This window comes from Sitodiplosis mosellana, unplaced genomic scaffold (genome assembly GCF_009176505.1).
Source record: "Sitodiplosis mosellana isolate CC-2019 unplaced genomic scaffold, AAFC_SMos_1.0 Smas_scaffold_75, whole genome shotgun sequence".
NCBI lineage: Eukaryota > Metazoa > Arthropoda > Insecta > Diptera > Cecidomyiidae > Sitodiplosis > Sitodiplosis mosellana.
Window position 1 is genome coordinate 292,798 of NW_022595317.1, and position 19,676 is coordinate 312,473.

Consider the following 19,676-nt stretch of genomic DNA (forward strand, 5'->3'; position numbering starts at 1 on the left):
TTCACATTAGAACATCACAAGTTTGTGAATTGCAAGTAGAACTCACTAAATTATCACAGCCTAACATGAACTTCAAAGTATTCACCATTTTCATTGCCTTTGCTTTGATGGCTATCGCATCAGATGCATTGCCCAATCCACAAGAACAGCGACCGGTCAATTTGGAAACCGAGCCAAGGGGTAAATATACAACGGAATATAATCGTTTCCTGATGAATTGATCGAATTGTGATTGAAACTAAGAACTAATTTACATATTCTTTCATAGGCTCCAGCCAACCGGAAAATTTTCCAGAGCTACCTCAGCAGTACATCACTTGTGATATAATTGGCTCAAATGCTCTCTGCGCTGTTCATTGCATTGGTCGCGGCTTTAAAGGTGGATACTGCAATGACAAAAAAGTGTGCGTCTGCCGCAACTAACTTCTGTTTAGCAAGCATCCCATCAGACAACTCGGCATAGCTCGTTTATTAGATGTTTTCTTTTCTCTTCTATTGCCCGAAAAATCGAAAATCTTGGTTTTTGAATACAATGTAACCGTACAAACAAGCAATAAAGACATTTTTTGATCAATTGAAGGAGAAAAAGGAGATTTCAATTCATTTTCGTGAAATCACATCAATTTATTTGCGCAAATTAGACTAATTTTATTCCAGAAATATATGCAAGAGACTTAATTAATAACAAATTGATATCTTCAATTTCAAGCAATTGGTTACCGTTGTCTGTTTTGTGGTCATTACCAGATACAGAAGCCAAACTCATTTATATGACAACACAGTCTGACAGCAACGTGAATCTCTATGTAAAAATATGACTAAGAAACTAGCGTCATCTCAGGACGTTTTTCCCTACCATATGACCGTCTATTGAATACCGGTTTGACCGAAGCGCACATATACATGAGTTGACAGGTCAAGCTCGTTAGGTTGCGCTAGTTCTGCGCTACCACTATAAACGTCAGCGATCAACATCAACAGAGACACTATAGCACATAGCATTAAACGCACTATTGCTTCACTCTTTGTACACACTTTGACATCACTTATGCTTTGGCGCGCGTCGTACGTTTTTCAAACGTTTATGTTTGATTCAAGTATTTCACCGATTTCACCGAATTTTCTTACTCAATATCAATATATTTATTCTTACTTGGAAGTTTTTTTTTATTGCAATGATGTTTTAAAATATATTTTGTCGAGAAGTTTTTTTTTTCAATTTCCAAAATTAAATGAAATTAAAACACATAGCATGAAACGTATTCATAGTAGAAATGCATATGTATTAGTTTGTACTTATTCATTATAATGTATTTAGATAGGACGCTAGCGCGGCCTGGTTCTGCGTATTTCTGTAGCTGGCAGATTGTGTATGACAACGAAAATATAGTTGATCACTGGTCGAACTATTTGTTCCCACAACGTCATCTGTATAAACATAACAAAGAATGAATATATTTAACAAGTGCAACGTTATCCTAATACGTATCCGATTTGGTTCCAGTTTCGGTTTGGGTTTCTGTTTCAGTGTGAGTCTGTGGAGCTTCTGTAGTTGAAAATGCCTCTGATGCGACTGCCACCAAAACGGTTTATTGAAATTCATATTTGATAATTTTTAAGTTTTCTTTGTATCACTTGGACGACTGGCGATTTTGTGATGTTTCAAGCTCATTTGACGCTGCATTTTATAGTCAAGCACCAGTTGCATTTGTTTGAGAAAAAGAGCAACTTAAAAATAGACTCAGATATTTTTTATCGATGATGCTATTCTTTTTAGTTTCTATCAATCTTCTTTTTTGTTTGCTCCACAGAATGAATTTAGCAGACAATGTTTTCGGCTAATGTCAGCTAGCTAACTGAAAACATTCTGGCTGGTTCAGTGGCTGAATTCTATGCGTTGCGTTTTTTCATCGCATCTGCAGTACAGAAATCATATATATGGAGATTTTTGTTTTGTTCATCTACCGTTATTTGTCAACAAGTCTGTCTATATCAACGCATTGTCACTGTACATAGTATACAGCCCATAAGAAATGTAAAATGTTCGCCATTTATTATTTTTACATTGCCAATACATTCGTTATAGGGATTTTTGCTTTGTTTATTTCTTATTGTTTGTAAACAAATCTGCCTATCTTTTTGCATTGCCTCTGCACATTTCCTATGGACATATACTATGCACATTGCACAGTATTCTACTACAGATTGCGACGAAAAAACGCACCGCAAAGAATTCAGACGCTGACCCAGCCGGAATGTTTCCAGTTAGCTAGATGACATTAGCCAAATACGTTGTCTGGAATTTAGATAACATTCATTCTTCGAACCTGCTTGATCTTGATACGAGCTGCGTTCATGTTAATTATTGTTATTTTGCATATTGATAGCAAATTGAACTAAAAATAAATTGAGCTGATATCGTCTCCAAATGCCCCATCTCAATTCTTCAAGGTGTAGGTAAGATAACGCAAGTCGCACAGCTTCAGATAAAAAAGAAATAAAATGCATTTTAAGACTATGACCAAATTCGTTTTTGGCCTCGGTAAATAAATCATGTGTTTTGTGGGGAAAATGGTCGAAAATGACCTCTTGCAACATTTACATCCGAGACAAAAATACAAATTTCCGTCGAAAAAGAACATGAGTCTCCGAACACTTGAACGCTAGAGTTTGGTCTGGAATCGACATTTTTCATAAAACATTGGACCGATTGAAATTTCCATAAAAATCACATTTATGGCACAGAGAACTAACTTAAAAAGAGAACTAACTTTATTAGGCTAATTCCACGTAATTTCTGACGAGGAATCGATTTAGAGTTTTTTCAATCCTGTCTGATTGTTGTAGAAGCCCGAAAAATGGCCCTGTTCCAGATTAAATTTTCAACTGAGTATTTTATGTAGAAAATCATCATTGTTTTCCACGAATTTAACTTTTCTGGATTTTAATCGTAAAAGACTTCCATTTTTCAACGGAATAATATATAAATTGTGTTTTTTATGCGTTGTCACTATGTGAAATGATAATCACCATCGAATATTTGCGTTTCCAAGAACGAAAGTAGAATATACTCACAAAAACAGTGCAATTGTAGTAATAAAACAAAATGAGTTGACATCGATATTTGCATTGGAATATTCACTTTAATTGCGTCTTATCTGAATACGGAGCATTGCTACGAGCGAGTAATCAACTCGTTATATATTCATCAACAATTGCCGAGGGCAGAAGTGAGACTTATTCTCCGAGATTATATGAGAGGTCGAGAATAAAAATGACTAAAGTCAAATCTTATGGATCACGATATTTCTGTTTTTCACGTGCAACATAAATTCTGTTCACTTGAAGGTGAATCGTAACATCGATGGCTTCCCATTGAGCCATTCATTCCACCAGCGCAGAAGTTCATATTCCCTCGGACGCCGTGAACTCATGATATCTCACTCACATTTACGTGAAATATTTAACCGTATTTTCATCAACAAAGCAGTTTGCATCACCGCTGAAAAGAAGTGCGCAGTAAACCAACAAAGAATTTGCATGTTTGTGGCGACTTTGCTTTATGAAAGAACGTAATGAGAAATATGATGAAAAATTACGTTAGATAAAAGTATTTTAGTAGCCTTATAAAAGTTCTCATTTGGTATTTACAAAAATTCGTACTTTGATAATGCTTTTATACAGCCTCATAAACACAATTTATTTTAAACAATACTGTGCGCTCCAGTTTCAAAATCTGTTACCGATTTAGGAGACAATGCAAATTGAAAATTGCCTATAAAACCCGCTGCAACTCAAACCCGATCCACAGAAAATTTTCAGTTACTAAAAAGAGCTCACGAGAATAAGTTTGAAACATGAATTTCAAGGTGTTTACAATTTTTGTCGCCATTGGTCTGATGGCTACTGCAGCAAAAACTTCTGCCGCTTCGCCAGATGAAGGTGATTTATTTAATTCATTCATACACATGTTTCGTTGGTTAAATGTCCTATTTTCATTTACTAATAATCATTTTCTGTTTTCACAGACAACTGGGAGAGTTTGAAAATATCTTGTGTGGATAACACTACTTGTTCGCTACAATGCCTATTCTATCCAAAATTCAAGATAGGCGAATGCAGGGAAGGGTCATGTTTTTGCCAATTAAAATACGCTTCGCCGAAAAAAGGTTGGTTTGTTTGATTCAAATACAGCTTTTTCATCTTCTAATAATGGTACAATTTCCAAGCCCACGATCGCTCACGATTTCAATCGTGCACGATCTTCCCTATATTTTGTGCACGATTGCAATCATGAGCGATCGTGGGCCATGGAAATAGTGTTTTAACTATTTCAACTGTTTCCACAGTTGACGAACCATTTGGTAGTTGTACCGAAAGCCTTAAGTGTGCGTTACAATGCCTATCCTATCCAAGATACTCTGGTGGCTACTGCAAGGAAAATACTTGTTTTTGTACTCGCAAATGAATTCACTTCATTCGAATATTTAATCATACTTCCCAATCGCAATGTTTTCACTAAAAATTATAAAAGAGTCTTTTAGAAAAAATGGCTATTTTTTTCTTTTTTTCTTCAATTGATTCTGTCAACATGAAGTTTTTTGGAAATGTATTTTTTAAATAAATGAGTTTACTAACAAGATAACAGTTCGTTTTATCCAGTTTATCAAATAAATCGTCAAAGCGATGAATAAACTCTTCCAATAATTGCCCAATTCACAAAATGAATTTGATCTGGTAATGAACACAAAAATGACAAGCGGATACCATTTGCTTGAAATTGAAGATATCATTTTGTTATTAATTAAGTCTCTTACGTATAGTTCTGAAATGGAATTAGTCTAATTTGCGAAAATAAATTAATTTCACGAAAATGAATTGAAATCTCCTTTTTCTCCTTCAATTGATCAATAACTGTCTTTATTAATTTGTTATACAGTTACATTGCACTACAAATTGTATTTCGAAACAAATATTTTCAAAAAGAAAAAAAAATTCTAATAAATGAGCTATGCCGAGTTGTCTGATGGGATGCTTGCTAAACAGAAGTTAGTTGCGGCAGACGCACACTTTTTGGTCATTGCAGTATCCACCTTTAAAGCCGCGACCAATGCAATGAACAGCGCAGTAAGCATTTGAGCCAATTATATCACAAGTGATGTACTGCTGAGGTAGCTCTGGAAAATTTTCCGGTTGGCTGGATCCTATGAAAGAATATGTAAGTTAGTTCTTAGTTTCAATCACAATTCGATCAATTCATCAGGAAACGATTATATTCCGTTGTATATTTACCCCTTGGCTCGGTTTCCAAATTGACCGGTCGCTGTTCTTGTGGATTAGGCAATGCATCTGATGCGATAGCCATCAAAGCAAAGGTAATGAAAATGGTGAATACTTTGAAGTTCATGTTGAGCTGTGATAATTTAGTGAGTTCTACTTGCAATTCACAAACTTGTGATGTTCTAATGTGAAATTGTAACGACTTTTATAGATGGTTATCGATATCTTCTAGTACTGATATCATTCTATACTTCAGATACACTTTTGATAAGGGAATCCCGGTTGTGATAAGGGGCAATTTAAATCAGTTTAAAGTGTTGTTCGATTGATTACCGACATAATACGTAAGCACTTGCATTTGACTTCGATCAGAATGGCCTCTCAATGGGGATTTTTTTTATTTGGAAGCACAACGATTCTTCAATTATAATTTCTATTGGAAATTACCTTTGAAGGTAGTAAAATAATAAAAAAAAAATTGTTTCATTTTGTGCTATTCGCATGCTCACAACATAGGGGATTTTTTTTGTTATAAGAGAAGGTAACCTAGTAAATCAGTTGAAGTGATTGTCGTTTATATTATAAGAAACGAAAAGATTTCAGTCATTCTTGTTAACTTTAATTTGAATGCGCTAGAAATAAAAGCAACAATCACTCGTCAAGTTTTGCAGCGCGTGAAACAATATCATAGTTGCGAAACTATGAACAAAATCCGCTGGGCCAGCCAAAGAACGATAGTGATGATGAATCATCGCTTCAGGATCCAAAAGTATTGACATTGGCACACAAGTACAGCAAGTCATCGGTTGAAATTATTTCATTCATAGTATTTGGCTTCACCATTTCAAACATTTTAAATGATTCTTTGATTGATCCATTTTCGGTTCAAAATACTTGACACTTATCATTATCATTCCAAAATCAATGAAAAAGCCTGAATCAGTGGAAAATTTGAATATATTTGATTTCCAATTGAGCGATGATGACATGCGAATCATACACACGATGAACAACAATTATAGCTGGCTTATTCAATTCAAATAAGCTCATTTGAACCTTAGATTAAGTCAATAGTATCGACAGTGTAATTTTTCTAGTTTTGGTGCAAAAGTGCTAATATTGTGCTATTATTTCTATTTAAATCACTTGCAGAGCGTATTACACTGTCAATACAACGCTTATGGAAGACCTAACGGGATTATTTTGTAAACAATAAACAATGCGTCCATAAGCGTTAACATAGGCAAACCAAACTCACTAATTTCTTCTATTTTTCCTATTATCGTTGAATAATGTTCTAATTTTACTCATTTAAGTTTCGTGTCTCCCTCCTAGGTTTATCAACACTTCATGTTTCACTTCGGTTTGATTTGCGGATATAATCTATAATTTGTGATAATAGTTGAAGTGACACTTACTTTTATACATGTTGTGAAAATAAAGTTGAGTTTATTTAATAAGTTTGAATATAAAGAAGATTTTTTTGTCGTTGGCCATGCTTGAGTTAATCTCTCATCGATTAAAATAACCTTTTCAATGGCTAGAATAGTGTCTTCTGTAAATTTCACGTAAGTAATTTTTTCTTACGAAGAAGCTTTATGAACTTCAGACGCCAAGTAGAGAGAAAACCATCGAGTTATGTTCCTTCATTCTATGCTTCCTTGCTTTAAAATGTTGCACTTGATAATGGGTCATTACTAATGGCTTTTTTTTCCTTTATGGATGAACTTTTTCACAAATTCACAGAGAAAATTAAAGTCAGCGATTTGGAACATTTGAATTTGTTACTTGTTTTAACAATGAAATATCAGACTGGATGAAACCTGAAAAAATGTTATATATATACAGGACTTCATATAAAAAATCCATTAAGAGATAAAAGAAATGAATGTGAAACATAGTAATAGGATTGATATAAAAGCAATTTAATAGTGAATTTTAATCATACAAATTAAATATCACTGGCAAGACCATATGGTCTCCCCCAAAAATAACTACATGTATTAATCAAGTGTATTTTATAACTAAACCGTTTGAAATTATTTTCAGCAGTGGTCTTTGAACGCTTGTTAGTGTTGTTGTTTTCAGCATTAATATGCACACGTCAAAATGAAATACAAGAAAAAAAAAATTAGATTAAAAAAAAGCTTTTCCTAATCCATTTTGTTATGATTCGATGTTGAATTAATTTATGAAATGGAACTAAATTTACTAAAATGCAACGACATAAAATTGTATGTCTCCGGGTATTTTGATTTTGTGCCAATTTCTTAAAGTTTTTAGCTTATCTAATAATTTGATATTGAGTTCTAATTCAATGGATGCGGATCACTTGCCAGATAATGCCATTGATCGTGAAAGCAATCGGGCAGTCGAATACAGTCCTTCCACTGCTTTAGACGTTTGCCCTTGCTCGCATGTCCGATGACCAATGAACCTAGAAAATCGTTACTTTTTCCAAGATCTTTATCCCAAACCGTGATTATCAATGACTGTTTATCTAGTTCATTGGGACGTGTTTCAAAGTAGAAGTCTTCGTTGAATACCGGATTCAAATTTCGCCATTTTACACTTGTCTTGTATTTTTTGTTGCGGTGCGAGTCGGGCTTTAATTGTCTGGAAATATTTTGAATTATTAGAAAATGAATAAAATTTAAAAATTGATCGAAGAATGTTGATGGGGATTCTTATTGGGTTAATATGGGCTTTGGTTCATCTTATGTCAATTATTATGATACAGACTGCACATTGCACAGTTTCTAGCCTGAATATCATATCATCAAACGTATCTGAACTGAATCGTTCTCAAATCAAATGAATTTTCACTTACAATTTGACAAAGGGATCGGAAAATCCATTGTTATCCATGGCCAAGAGGTTACAACAGCGCTTCACTTGCACGGCCAATGATCGTTTTTTCGTATTATAGCAGAGAGCTATCAGTATCGAACCACGCGTATGATTCACTAAGCTCGCTTCCAAGCAATATTGGTCTTGAATACATAGGGGCAGTGACATTCGATGTGAACCAGCTTCGGCAGTCTGTGAATGAAAAAGTGGAATTTTATATCAAACCAAAAAACAAATCCTAATGTACATCTAAGAAGAAGTATGTATCCTATTATACAGCCAGTATTTGACGTAGTCAATAAATAATAACGAAAAAAATGGGAACAAAGCGTTTTGCGGACCTTTAAAAAACCCTAAAAAAAATCTATTTCAAACTTCAAAAAGGAATCTCCAATCACTTACTGGTCCCAAAGGAATTTTGGCCGTACCCAAAAAGTCGCTACCGTATTTATCTTCATCCAAAAGTACCACATACAATCGCGATGTGGCCAGTTCTTCTGGTTCTACGCCAAAAAATCGAACGGTTTCATTGAACTCAGGGCATCGATTCTTGTGAATGGTTCTTGTTTGAAGCCATTTCTTCTGTTTGAGTTTATCGAATCCGGTAACGATGTTGAGGCGTGCATATGGATCGGGTGGACATGTAATTTCAACTGCAGGCAAATCTCGTGCTCGCAACAGCAAACAGTCTAGAGTGTGTTCATTTTCGCTATATACCAACGATATATCAAGCCAGCCCATTGGTTGTTCTCGGCAAATTTGACTTGAAATTGAGTTCATCGTCATGACCCCAAGGCAAGTGTTATCATTCATCGATGATGTTTCTGATACTGAAGTACTTACTGAGTCACGTCGAATACCTGACCCATTGTATGTGGATGCGGATTCATTTATCGAAACCGAACTGTTATCCGGATATTGGCCATTCGAATCGGTATCACATTTCAACGTGGATGGCGATCGACCAAACAGATTTAGTGACGACAATTTTCGATAGAAAAAACCGTCTTCGTTTAAACTAGATGTTGAATTCGATGGTCGTGAACGTAAACTATTCATTCGCTCCAAAATATATGAACTGCTACGTTTTGCACTAACCGAACTGGATCGCACACTAGCGCCAGCTTCATTTTTTGGATTGTCCTCGTCATACTCATCTGAACTGCTGTCCGTTACTTTGATCCCACGATTTCGAGGCCGTTCTGGTCGTGAAGCATTCGTGAGACTGGTCGATCGAGTGGTTGATAATTTTTGCGGTTTCTCGTAACTTGGAAGACTTTTGTAGAACCAAGCACCAGTTTTCTTCCACATTTCACGAGTTTCCGAACATATTTGACACAACCAAATGTCACGCAGGCTATGGAAATGGGAAAATGAAGAGAAACGTCGAAAAAATGAGTTAAAAGATAGGGAAAATGTTGAATATATTGGAATGAAAAATATGATTTATTCCAATTAATTCATGCGTATGAATTTGGAATTTCGATGTGAGAATTCAATGGCACATATCACTTTGATTCAAGTCTTTGAGTATACACCCTTTTGATTTAGATTATTTTGTGGCTACTTTGACTTCTTTCTTCTTCATATTTATTCATTTGATCAAGGTCACCGTTTACAAAAACCCTTTGAAGTTCAAAATGTGAACCATATACGCAAACCAAGTGGGACAATAATTTCCAAAAAAAGCCTAATCAAGTATCGTCATTGAATTAAATACACGTTGTGTTCGTTGGAAAAACTTGAACTCGTATTACATACGCATAATCATGGTGAATATCGAGCCCATGGTATACCTTCATATTAAATTGACATTGTTAATAAAGGTCAGTTAGTTGAATTAAAATTGTTTACATAGTTAAAGGTGAATCATTTTAGGTTTGGTACAAACATTGTAAAAAATAATCATGAGCCTAAGCGGGCCTAAGTTTGTTTTACCGTATTAAATACCGAAAAAACACTAAAGAGGAAGAAAAAAAAGTCTGTGCCGATTGTGTTATGTTTAGTAAATGACTTACTTAGTGCCATGTTTAACATGAAGTTCGATGGAGCATTTTGAGCAAACGGGCTTGCGGCAATCCTGGCAAATGATTTTCGATGGGCTCAAAAGACCAAAACCTTGACCACACAGCCTAAAACCACAGGAAAAAAAAAGAATATATTCTTAAAAAGCCCACGAGCTGCTTCAATCAAAAACACGAGACCACGTACAAAATCGGCTTAAAACCTTCTATTGTCTTTCAACGCTCTCATTTCAAATTCGAATAATATCAACCCGCAATTTGTATTTACCTACAGTTTCGTGGCCCAAAATCCGTAACGACCCTCTGTTTAATTTTTTCCACTCGTTCAATAATCTTGCCGATGCGTTCGCGTTCTTGTGTTTCCAGCAGTTCGTTCCTCTGTATCACTTCAATAATGCGATCACGCTCAGCTGGATCCAATGACGTTGCCTGTGATGTTTTCCCCGTACTCCATCCCGTTCTTAGTCTTTGTGTGTGTGTGTGGTGGGGTTAAAAACAGCATGAAATTAGAAGGTCAAACAATATTTGGCAATTATTTTCAATTGCGTAGGAAACAAAAACAAGTGTTTCACAAGCAGATGCATCAACGTCAATCCCGAAATGATGGCGTTGTTGTTGTTTGAACATGAATGAACTTGGCGTTACGAATGTACGAAGAAAAAACACGAAACACACGCACAAGATATCAACGAATGGCTTCGTTGAACTTGCTTCATGAACTTGTAAACAAAGTAATTTATGCAAGTTAGTCATCCATTTTAAATTAAATGGAAAACGAAACCGAGTCGTTGGGAAAAACAAACATGACAAGAAAGTCAATGTCTTTTGGTGAAGTGAAAGAAATAAACAATGTGCACGTACGAAAAATTTGCGTTGGAAACACCGAATATCATCATCATCACAAATGGCACATCGAAGTAAACAAATCACTTTGATTCAAGAACGAAAGGCGAACGGGCCGCATGCACGCTTAAATATTCAACATTTTTCGAAGAAAATTGTTTAGTTGCTTTCGAAAAATAGCTGACGCCTACTTTACTTTCCATAAAAATTTTATGGACCGAAGCCGAGATTATCCAGTCAATTTTTGTTCTTTTTTCTTTCGTAGTACGGCTTTTCTTTCATTCTTCCCTAAGGGAAGTTCCCTTCACTCACTCGTTCTGTTGCTCGCTCCTTTGTTTTTTTCGTTCACTCATTTCGTTTACTTATTCGTTCGCTCGTTCTTTCATTCGTACGCTCACACTTTGGAGCCATTCACTTGAACGGCCATAACAAAGCGAATGCATAATTAAATTGAACTATTTGATGACAAGAGGAAAAATGCGAGAAAAATAATATCAAATCAACAAGAGAATTGAAATCAAGGGATGGAGGTGAATGCCAACAAAGTGAAACAGAGACGACAACGACAACAGCGACGACGACGTTGATGACAACAACAACCGCAAAATACGGTGCGTAATATTGATGGCAACTCGAAATTGTTGATATATTATGTGTGTGTGTATTAAACAAAATGTGCAATCACTCTTACTTGGCTCTCAATGCTAGCTGTCTATCGCTAGGACAAACGTTGAATTTCATATCATTGTCTCGCCCTTGGAAACTCATTATATGATAAAAAAAAGAAAGAAAGAGAACAGCAACTAAGCCAGCACACTCATTGATTACATAGCTCACTTTCCAATAAAACCGATAGCTGAACGATGCTGGTGCTGCTGCTGCTACTTTTGCCCACAATTCACAGTCGCGCGTTATTTATTTATTTGTTGCTCCTTTTTCTCCGCTCTCTTTCTCTTCTTTTGGGACACTTTATCGATTCGCTGGGCTGAATATTGTGATTCGAATTATATTTTCACGCCATCAAAACATATGGACTTCATTTAATATCAGATAAGATTCTTGTTTACTTTTATCGAATGGTTTTTATTTTATTGGATTTTCCACGAAAAAATGGTTAATTGAACGTTGTCTAGGAACTTCTTTTTTTTAATGAGTAACACAATACACCTAATCGAACACACCCACAAGAGATTATATCGTATTGTGTCGAAGCTTTTCGAATGCAGAAAATTCAAATTGATATTTTATTCAACGATTTGTCGTTTCGTACATGGAAAAAAAGAATTGACTTGTTTTTGTCTTTGAATCACTTGAATTTTTCATGAACAATGAACTTTTACATCCACTTGAACAAGTCAACAACTCTAATTGGAAAACTTTATTCACATTCTGGAATCAATGTGACCGGTGATACAATAAACAAAACACAATACTTCGATATCGTTGTCATTAATTACATGTTTGAATCACAATGAAAATCATAAAATGGCTTTATAGCAGGCTACATAACCATTCGAATAGTGGTGTGTGTAATGGTTGGATTGAAAACTATTTCAATTTTCTCGGGTTATGTTCGCGCTGATTATTTTGCGATGGTTTCCGTTTGACGCCTGTTGCACGACTGATGTGATAAGCACAACAACAGTTTTCTTTTTTTAACTATTCACTTGACGAATTGCGTGTATTCCATCAATGTTCGTTTCCAATGATTTTCATTGCGCACGACACGACGCGTACTCATTCGTCAGGTCGTCGGATGCGTTTGTTTCGTCTTTATCCTCCACCCTGTTAGCTTACAATATATATTGAAACTTTGTTACTAACGTTGTCGTCGATTATTATTTTATTCATATTTTTTTCTTTTGCTTCTTTACACATAATTCACATTACATGCTTAAGGGTAAAGCATCAATAATCCCATCGATGCCAAAGCATTATAAAGTATTACAATGTAAATAACACATGGATTTGGAGACGACGGTTCTGACAAAATGTAAACATATGGATAATACTTATCGATAGACGATGTGACAAACGACACGATGTGCCAGCAGCAATACACAACAATGAGTCAGCTGTCGAATCAAACACGCAATAATTTCCACCCAATCATTATAGCAACACAGTAACGTACTCATTGCGCGCGGGGGTCCCATGCGGATATCACTACACGCACGCGAACACGCTTCCAATGTCAATGTGTATCGCTTTTATGGATAACGATGTCGACACAAACGAATGAACGAGGGAAAAAAATACACACAAACACCAAATTAAATGTAAATTGCTTCAAGACATTCGCCTCGGTTCAGTGCGTTGCAATAGCAATGGATTTTTTATACGATACCAATAAAATACACACTTTTTTCCATGTTTTACATACTTTTTTCATTTGAACTGTTTTTTTCACTCGATTTGAATACCATTTTATTGCAATAAATGTTCAAACATTTTCGAGGACGATAATCTCTTTGGAAAGTAACCAAATACAGTAGCTCAACGGAATTTTTTCCATGAATATGCGGATAAAATTGCATAGCAATTTACATGATTTTCTGTCGATTGATTTTGATTAATCGCTCTCGGGTTGCGGATTATCGTGATTTATTTCAATTTTTTGCCTAACACTTGAGGACGCTTTCAGAGTAAAATTGTTGTTGTTGTTTTTCAATTTTTCCCGACATTGTCGTTCTTTCTGAATATGATATGAGCATTGGTCTAATAACTTCCATGCTAGCCGCACAGCGCACATCATACTATATGCATGTTCAGAAATTTTGAAAAAATTTAAGTCCCATTTTAGGTTAAAGTTTGAGCACTTGGAATCGGCATCAAAGTCAGATACTCAGTAAACTAATACAAAACAACAGCCGAAATATGAAGAAAAAGTGATGAGTTTATGGTATATAACAACGTTTGAACCAAACGAAACAGCAACAGAGTTTGTGTATGAAATGGGAATATATGAAAATTTTGTTTTTTTTTTTTCGAGTTAAAACCCCAAATAACTTCTGAATTAGGTGAAAAAGTTTGATGCGATAAAAAATGTGAGACGTTCAAAGTATGTTCCTATCTACTTGCCTTTGGAATATGTAGAACGTTGTCACATCAAAAAATGAATTAAAGTTCCACCGAATCAAACGGTTTAGAGCCAAATTTCAATTTCTTTCCAAATTTCGTGTTAATTACAAGTTCTGCTATTCTTTAAATCTAAGTCCATAGATTTGTGTATACGAAATGGATCCAGCTCTTCAAATATCCAGACAATTTGATGCATTTTTGAATGAATTTACGGAATCATTTTCAGGTTTTGTGAATTTATCAAAACTTGTCGAAACGAAACAAAGTCAACTTTTTTTCATGTGTTTTGTTAAGGCCAAGAAGTGTTTGCGTTTGGCGTGTATCTCGTTCGAAGAGATATGTGCATTAAAGGGGATCGAACCAGAGTTGTTAAACTAACGTTTGATCGTCAAAAAATTGAGGTTTTTGTTCAGAAAGGAAATGGTGTTGCCAGTTATTCATTGGGACGAATTGCAATTTATTTTGCAACATGTTGCTACTGCCAGACAATTTTACTGCCCAGAGAACTCAAACATTTTACTGACCATGATGAATACAATGATGGCGAATTGAATTGGGCAGAACGAAAAATGACTGAGTGTATTCACAGAAACCCGAAGTTTGAATACATTCCAGATGCTTATGATCCGTTTCAGAGCTTTGTCATTCGGTTCGAAGTAATTTATAATCGATTCAGTAAAATGCTTGCAGGTCGGTAAATGTGGAGGAGAGTAATAGTATAGAATTAATTACCGCTTACATTTTTTAGATAAAGAGGTTATCGTTATGGACCCAGATGATGATGTGTGGTACCTGGTTGAAATTGTTGATCTTCAAGTTGATTCAGAATCGGATAACTTTGTTTACATAGTCAACTATTCACGTGAAGCGCCACCGAATCTCGAATCGAATCTACGTGTTCCGGTGAACCCAGAATTAGTCTGTCTCGATTTTGGTCAATGCGAACATTGCCTGGAATATATGCCTGGACCGGAATTGTTCGAGCATTTATTTGAATGTCATCAGAATTGATATGAATCGATCAAAAACAAAATAAGAACAAAAAAGTTTCAGAAAAGTCTTCCAGAAATGCGAGACAAAGTATATTCTGGTTAGTAGATAAGAAATTAAAAAAACACTCAAACTGCGTATTCGTTGAACAATTTTAATGGTCACATCGAATCGATTGGTAGTTGTTGAGTCTTGAGTGCTTAAAAATTTTAATTCATTTAAAAATAAAATCGAAAATTATTTATCTTTAATTTTCGTTGACTCTGAATTACTGAAATGAAATAAAGCTCCTGAAAAGACCGTATCAAGCTTTTTGACAAAGCTCTATGATTGAATACTGTGAATGAACTGGAAAATAATGTCAAATTTGTGAAATGTTTCCTCAAGACAGGCTTCCCGTGCATCTTTTGCAAGGAACCCCATCTAGAAAGTAGACAAATAGCTGAGTGACATCACCATGATTCAAATAATTTTATTATTCATTTCGGAAATATAAGAATAAAAGTAGAAAAAAAAATGAATTTTCGTATTGTGAAAATATTCGATTTTTCATTCGGTTCACGTGTAAATTACGTTTTATTTTCTCATTGTTTTGACTGGTTTGACATAATTCTATTTTCGCTGTGACTGATTTATTTTGCGTATTTTTTAATTTGGTTGGATTTTGCGGAATTTGAATTGATATATATCTATTTTGGAAGTTTTGAATTTATTGATTTCTATTGAATTTAAGAACGTATTTTCTTTTATTTTCATTTAATTTAAAATCTTACATCTAATGAGAAAGGTAAGGAATTATTTATAGGATTTTATAAGAAATTCCGAAAGTTTTGTCCATTGTACTATTTATCGGTAGTTCTACAAGTACAATAACTATTCTATCTTAACATAAATACTACTTGACTGACGTTACTTACTTCTTGGTTTTTTGTGAATAAAATGTTTCTCGTTCACTATTTTCGTTAGTGTAATTTATACTGTGTAAATAAAAATGACAGTCAAAATGAATCCAATGTGAATTCAGCCCGTTCAATCTCCACCATCCACAATCCCGCCGGCACCACTAACTCACGATGTGCTTTGAATTAAAGCCTTTCAGATTCTATGCGTTAATTTCTTGCGAAATAATTTCATTGAGAATGTTGGTGAGTTCAACATTCTCGATGACAGTCAAATGATGACCTTCCACATATTTGACATTCACTTCGTGTTCGGAATATTTGTTCAAATTGTAATCCGCATTGATATCGGCGAATGAAACTTCGGTTGGTCGAATTAAGATAATGGATGCCTTCAACTTGGTGTCTAATATATTATCCATCACATCCTCTTCCACAATAAGCTTGAGACGATTCAGAATAGCCACTATCATGTCATGCAAATATTCTGTTGAATATTTGTTTTTGTATTCAGACGACACAAATTTAGCCAAACATTCGAGTTTCGCTGGAATATTAGGGCAGGCTACTAATCCTTTGACGAAGTCTTCGACGGACTCTGGATCGCAGAAATGGCTAAAAAGAATCATGAATAGATCGTTCTCAATGTTGCCTTCAACGTGTCCGCTCTGGCAAATGCCCTTGGCTAATCTGAACAAGTATTCGGGTGAACCATCGACTAGAACGAGACGACCAACTTTGCCCATTTTCTCAAGCATTGACGCAATTCGCAGTGCAATTAATGAACCGAACGAATGACCAACGATGAAATATTCTTTTTGATTGGCGAAACATTGCGAAACTTCTTCGAATATGGACTCGGCGATTCCAGTTATACTACTTTCATTTCGGGATTTCATCAATTGAAGCAATTTCGATGGCACTTTCTGGAAACAGTACGGAATATAAAGAATTTTTACTTAGAGAAAGTCCAAACAATGGTTCAAAAATTAAAGAAATGAAAAACAATTCTTACCATATTTAACCCTAAAGTTTTCCAATTTGGTCCGCATACACCCTCGATTCCTGTGGACAGAAAGAGTATTAATCAACAAAAATAATATTCATTTTCAATAAACTTTGTGTCACTCACCTGGAATGAAAATGATTTGTGGTGATTTGGCCTCCAATTCGTTGATGGGCAACAGTGTGATATCTCTAACTGATTCATCGCCCAAGTTTTGGAACAGGTATTTCGGAAGTTCTTCTTTGTTCGATACTTTTGCTTCAGGTTTGGCTCCAGAGCTCGACAATTCATCCAGTTTTGCAAAAGTCATCGAACGCAATTGTTGAGGCGTCAAAAACACGTCGAATTCACGTTCCATCACTTGTTTTATTTCGACCGACATCAAGCTATCCATTCCTAGCTCGGCCAGTGATGCGTTTTTCGAGATGGATTTGATATCACGAATGCCCATAATTTTCATTACACTCTTGATGAGAGTCATTTGACCGTCTTGACCCGCCTCACCCGCATGTTTATCAGCCACTACTATGCTGGAGACAATGGCCTGCGGTGAAGTAAGCAAAGTATCCAAGACTTTCAAACAAGACTCGATGCGTTGTTGCATCGTGCCAACAACCTCGATATCTTTTCCCTTTGACATCTCAGCAACGAGACCGACCTCTCCGATTGCACCCCATTGGATGGCTTTGCCCGGCAGCTTCTCCTGTAACCGCTGCTCTATGATGCGCTCCATTATCGAGTTGGCCATTCCGTAGTTCGATTGGCCAGCGTTTCCTCTGCCACAAGATGCGCTTGAAAACACCACAAAGTGTTCCAGTTTCGGACATAGAATTCGTGACAACTCATTGAAGTACTGGGTAGCGATGGCTTTTGGTCTGATACTTTCTTGGAACTTTTCTACCGATTGGTTTTCTAGAATGCTGTCACGGAGCACAACGGCCAAATTGAACACACCACCAATTTGTCCGTAAGTCAGTGACTCTACAAACAAACTCTTTGCACCTTGATACGTTCCAATGTCGGCCGTGTTGATGATTACTTTGCAACCGTATGATTCCCAGAGACTGTTTGAAAAGGAAAAAAATCGTCATTTACATTTAAGTTGCATTAGTCAGTATTAAGGATAAAAGAATGAATTACCTTATTCTGAATGCCTGATATGAAGTGGTAATACCTCGTCGTGAGTTCAATACTAAAATTCGAGCTCCACGAACCACAAGCCAATCACACAGTTCCACACCGAAACCGCCTAATCCACCAGACACGATGTAAACCAAATCCGGTTTGCAATAAACTTTCGGGTTCACTTTTATTGGAACTGATGCTAGTGATTGTTCCGATTCTCGCATTTGAATCATCACTTTCCCGACATGTTTTCCAGTGCTCATGTAACGATATGCTTGTTCAATCTCATTGACATGGAACACGGTTGAGTGGAGCGGCTGAATTACTCCAGTTCTCAAATCTTTGTCAATCAATTCGTGAATGATCTTACGTACTTCAGGCATATACATCAAATTATCTGCAAAAATGGCTCTGAATGTGGTTTCTTTTTCGAACGCACTCATTCCCAAAGCTGAGTTATTCATGATATCGAATTTTCCAATCTCTAAGAATGTACCGCCACGTGCCAAACAACGCAATGAGGCCAATAACTTGTCATCAGACAACGAATTCAAGACAAAATCAACACCTCGGCCTTTTGTACGACGCATTACCAAATGTTCGAACGAAGAATCTCGTGAATTGCCGATGTTTTCCTCTGAAAGCATGAAATAAACAGGTCATTTTATCAACCCTTTGATGATTTTTTGTTTATTTTGGAAATGTGTGCATACCCTTTAGTTGTGGGAAGAGACCAAGGATGAATTTTCGTTTCTGTTGTGTTGAAACCGTGGTGAAGACTTCTAAACCATAAGCCAGTGCAATGCGGATAGCTGAATGGGGACAATTTAATTAAATTAATTAATTGAATTTGCAACACATTAACTTTTTATAACAAAATGAAAATAATAATCGTTTACCAGCCAACCCGATGCCTCCACTACCTGTGAAAACAATAAATGGAATTAGTATTAGTTCTCAACGATTCAAGTGCTAGAAACGTTTTCTGTGATCCATATACAAATGCATATAAAGTGATCAGAACTTACCGGCATGAATCAAAATTGAGTTGCCACGAACGATGGATCTGCCAAAGAAGAATGCGTAATATACCGTGATATAAACAGCTGGAATAGTGGCACCATCACGTAATGACCAATCTTTGGGCACAATCCATGTTAAATGTTCAACTGATTGAACTTGTGTTGCCATCGCGCCTGCCTTAATCATGCCCATTACACGTTCGCCACAAGTATTGATTCCAGAGAATTCAAATCCCAGCACACAATCACCATCAACCCGCGAACCATGGCATGATTCGGTTGAAAGTCGACCAGTGGCTAACATTACATCTTTGAAATTAATTGATGAGTAATGAACGTTAACTAATTTATCGACTGTTGGCTTTAACGACCCATTGAACCAATCAAACGAAGACAAATCGCCAATTCGTTGAACATTAGCATAAACATGATCCAAACGTGCCGTTTCTTGCAGATTTGGTTTTAGTTCAAAGAAACGATACGTTCCCCAAACTGAGTTACGGTAAACGTTTATCGCCAATCCAAGATCCAATTGAGAGGCATACAGACTGTTCTC

At 35.9% G+C, this 19,676-nt stretch overlaps 4 protein-coding genes and 1 long non-coding RNA gene across 5 annotated transcripts; 3 read left to right on the forward strand and 2 right to left on the reverse strand.

The window, feature by feature from the left end:
* The first annotated feature begins 6 nt into the window (after nt 1-6).
* Nucleotides 7-588, forward strand: LOC129570709 (U-Asilidin(12)-Dg3b-like). Its single transcript, XM_055450415.1, has 2 exons — nt 7-180; nt 269-588. The coding sequence occupies exons 1-2, from the start codon at nt 66-68 to the stop codon at nt 421-423; spliced, it is 270 nt and encodes an 89-aa protein (XP_055306390.1). The 5' UTR covers nt 7-65; the 3' UTR covers nt 424-588.
* A 2,986-nt stretch (nt 589-3,574) lies between these two features.
* Nucleotides 3,575-4,902, forward strand: LOC129570723 (uncharacterized). Its single transcript, XR_008688157.1, has 3 exons — nt 3,575-3,942; nt 4,029-4,169; nt 4,350-4,902. It is a non-coding gene; the product is annotated as an uncharacterized LOC129570723 (long non-coding RNA).
* A 2,284-nt stretch (nt 4,903-7,186) lies between these two features.
* On the reverse strand, nt 7,187-12,967 carry LOC129570724 (rabphilin-3A). The gene is made up of 6 exons (XM_055450429.1): nt 11,689-12,967; nt 10,423-10,620; nt 10,149-10,262; nt 8,533-9,487; nt 8,111-8,322; nt 7,187-7,896 (listed from the first exon to the last, which is right to left on the reverse strand). Exons 1-6 carry the CDS (start codon nt 11,763-11,765, stop codon nt 7,590-7,592), a joined length of 1,863 nt encoding a protein of 620 aa, XP_055306404.1. The 5' UTR covers nt 11,766-12,967; the 3' UTR covers nt 7,187-7,589.
* Nucleotides 12,968-14,376: 1,409 nt separating this feature from the next.
* On the forward strand, nt 14,377-15,263 carry LOC129570728 (uncharacterized). The gene is made up of 2 exons (XM_055450434.1): nt 14,377-14,768; nt 14,827-15,263. The coding sequence occupies exons 1-2, from the start codon at nt 14,417-14,419 to the stop codon at nt 15,087-15,089; spliced, it is 615 nt and encodes a 204-aa protein (XP_055306409.1). The 5' UTR covers nt 14,377-14,416; the 3' UTR covers nt 15,090-15,263.
* A 350-nt stretch (nt 15,264-15,613) lies between these two features.
* LOC129570710 (fatty acid synthase-like) lies at nt 15,614-19,670 on the reverse strand. Its single transcript, XM_055450416.1, has 7 exons — nt 19,127-19,670; nt 18,998-19,021; nt 18,812-18,910; nt 18,114-18,735; nt 17,100-18,037; nt 16,983-17,032; nt 15,614-16,893 (listed from the first exon to the last, which is right to left on the reverse strand). The coding sequence occupies exons 1-7, from the start codon at nt 19,422-19,424 to the stop codon at nt 16,171-16,173; spliced, it is 2,754 nt and encodes a 917-aa protein (XP_055306391.1). The 5' UTR covers nt 19,425-19,670; the 3' UTR covers nt 15,614-16,170.
* Nucleotides 19,671-19,676: the final 6 nt, after the last annotated feature.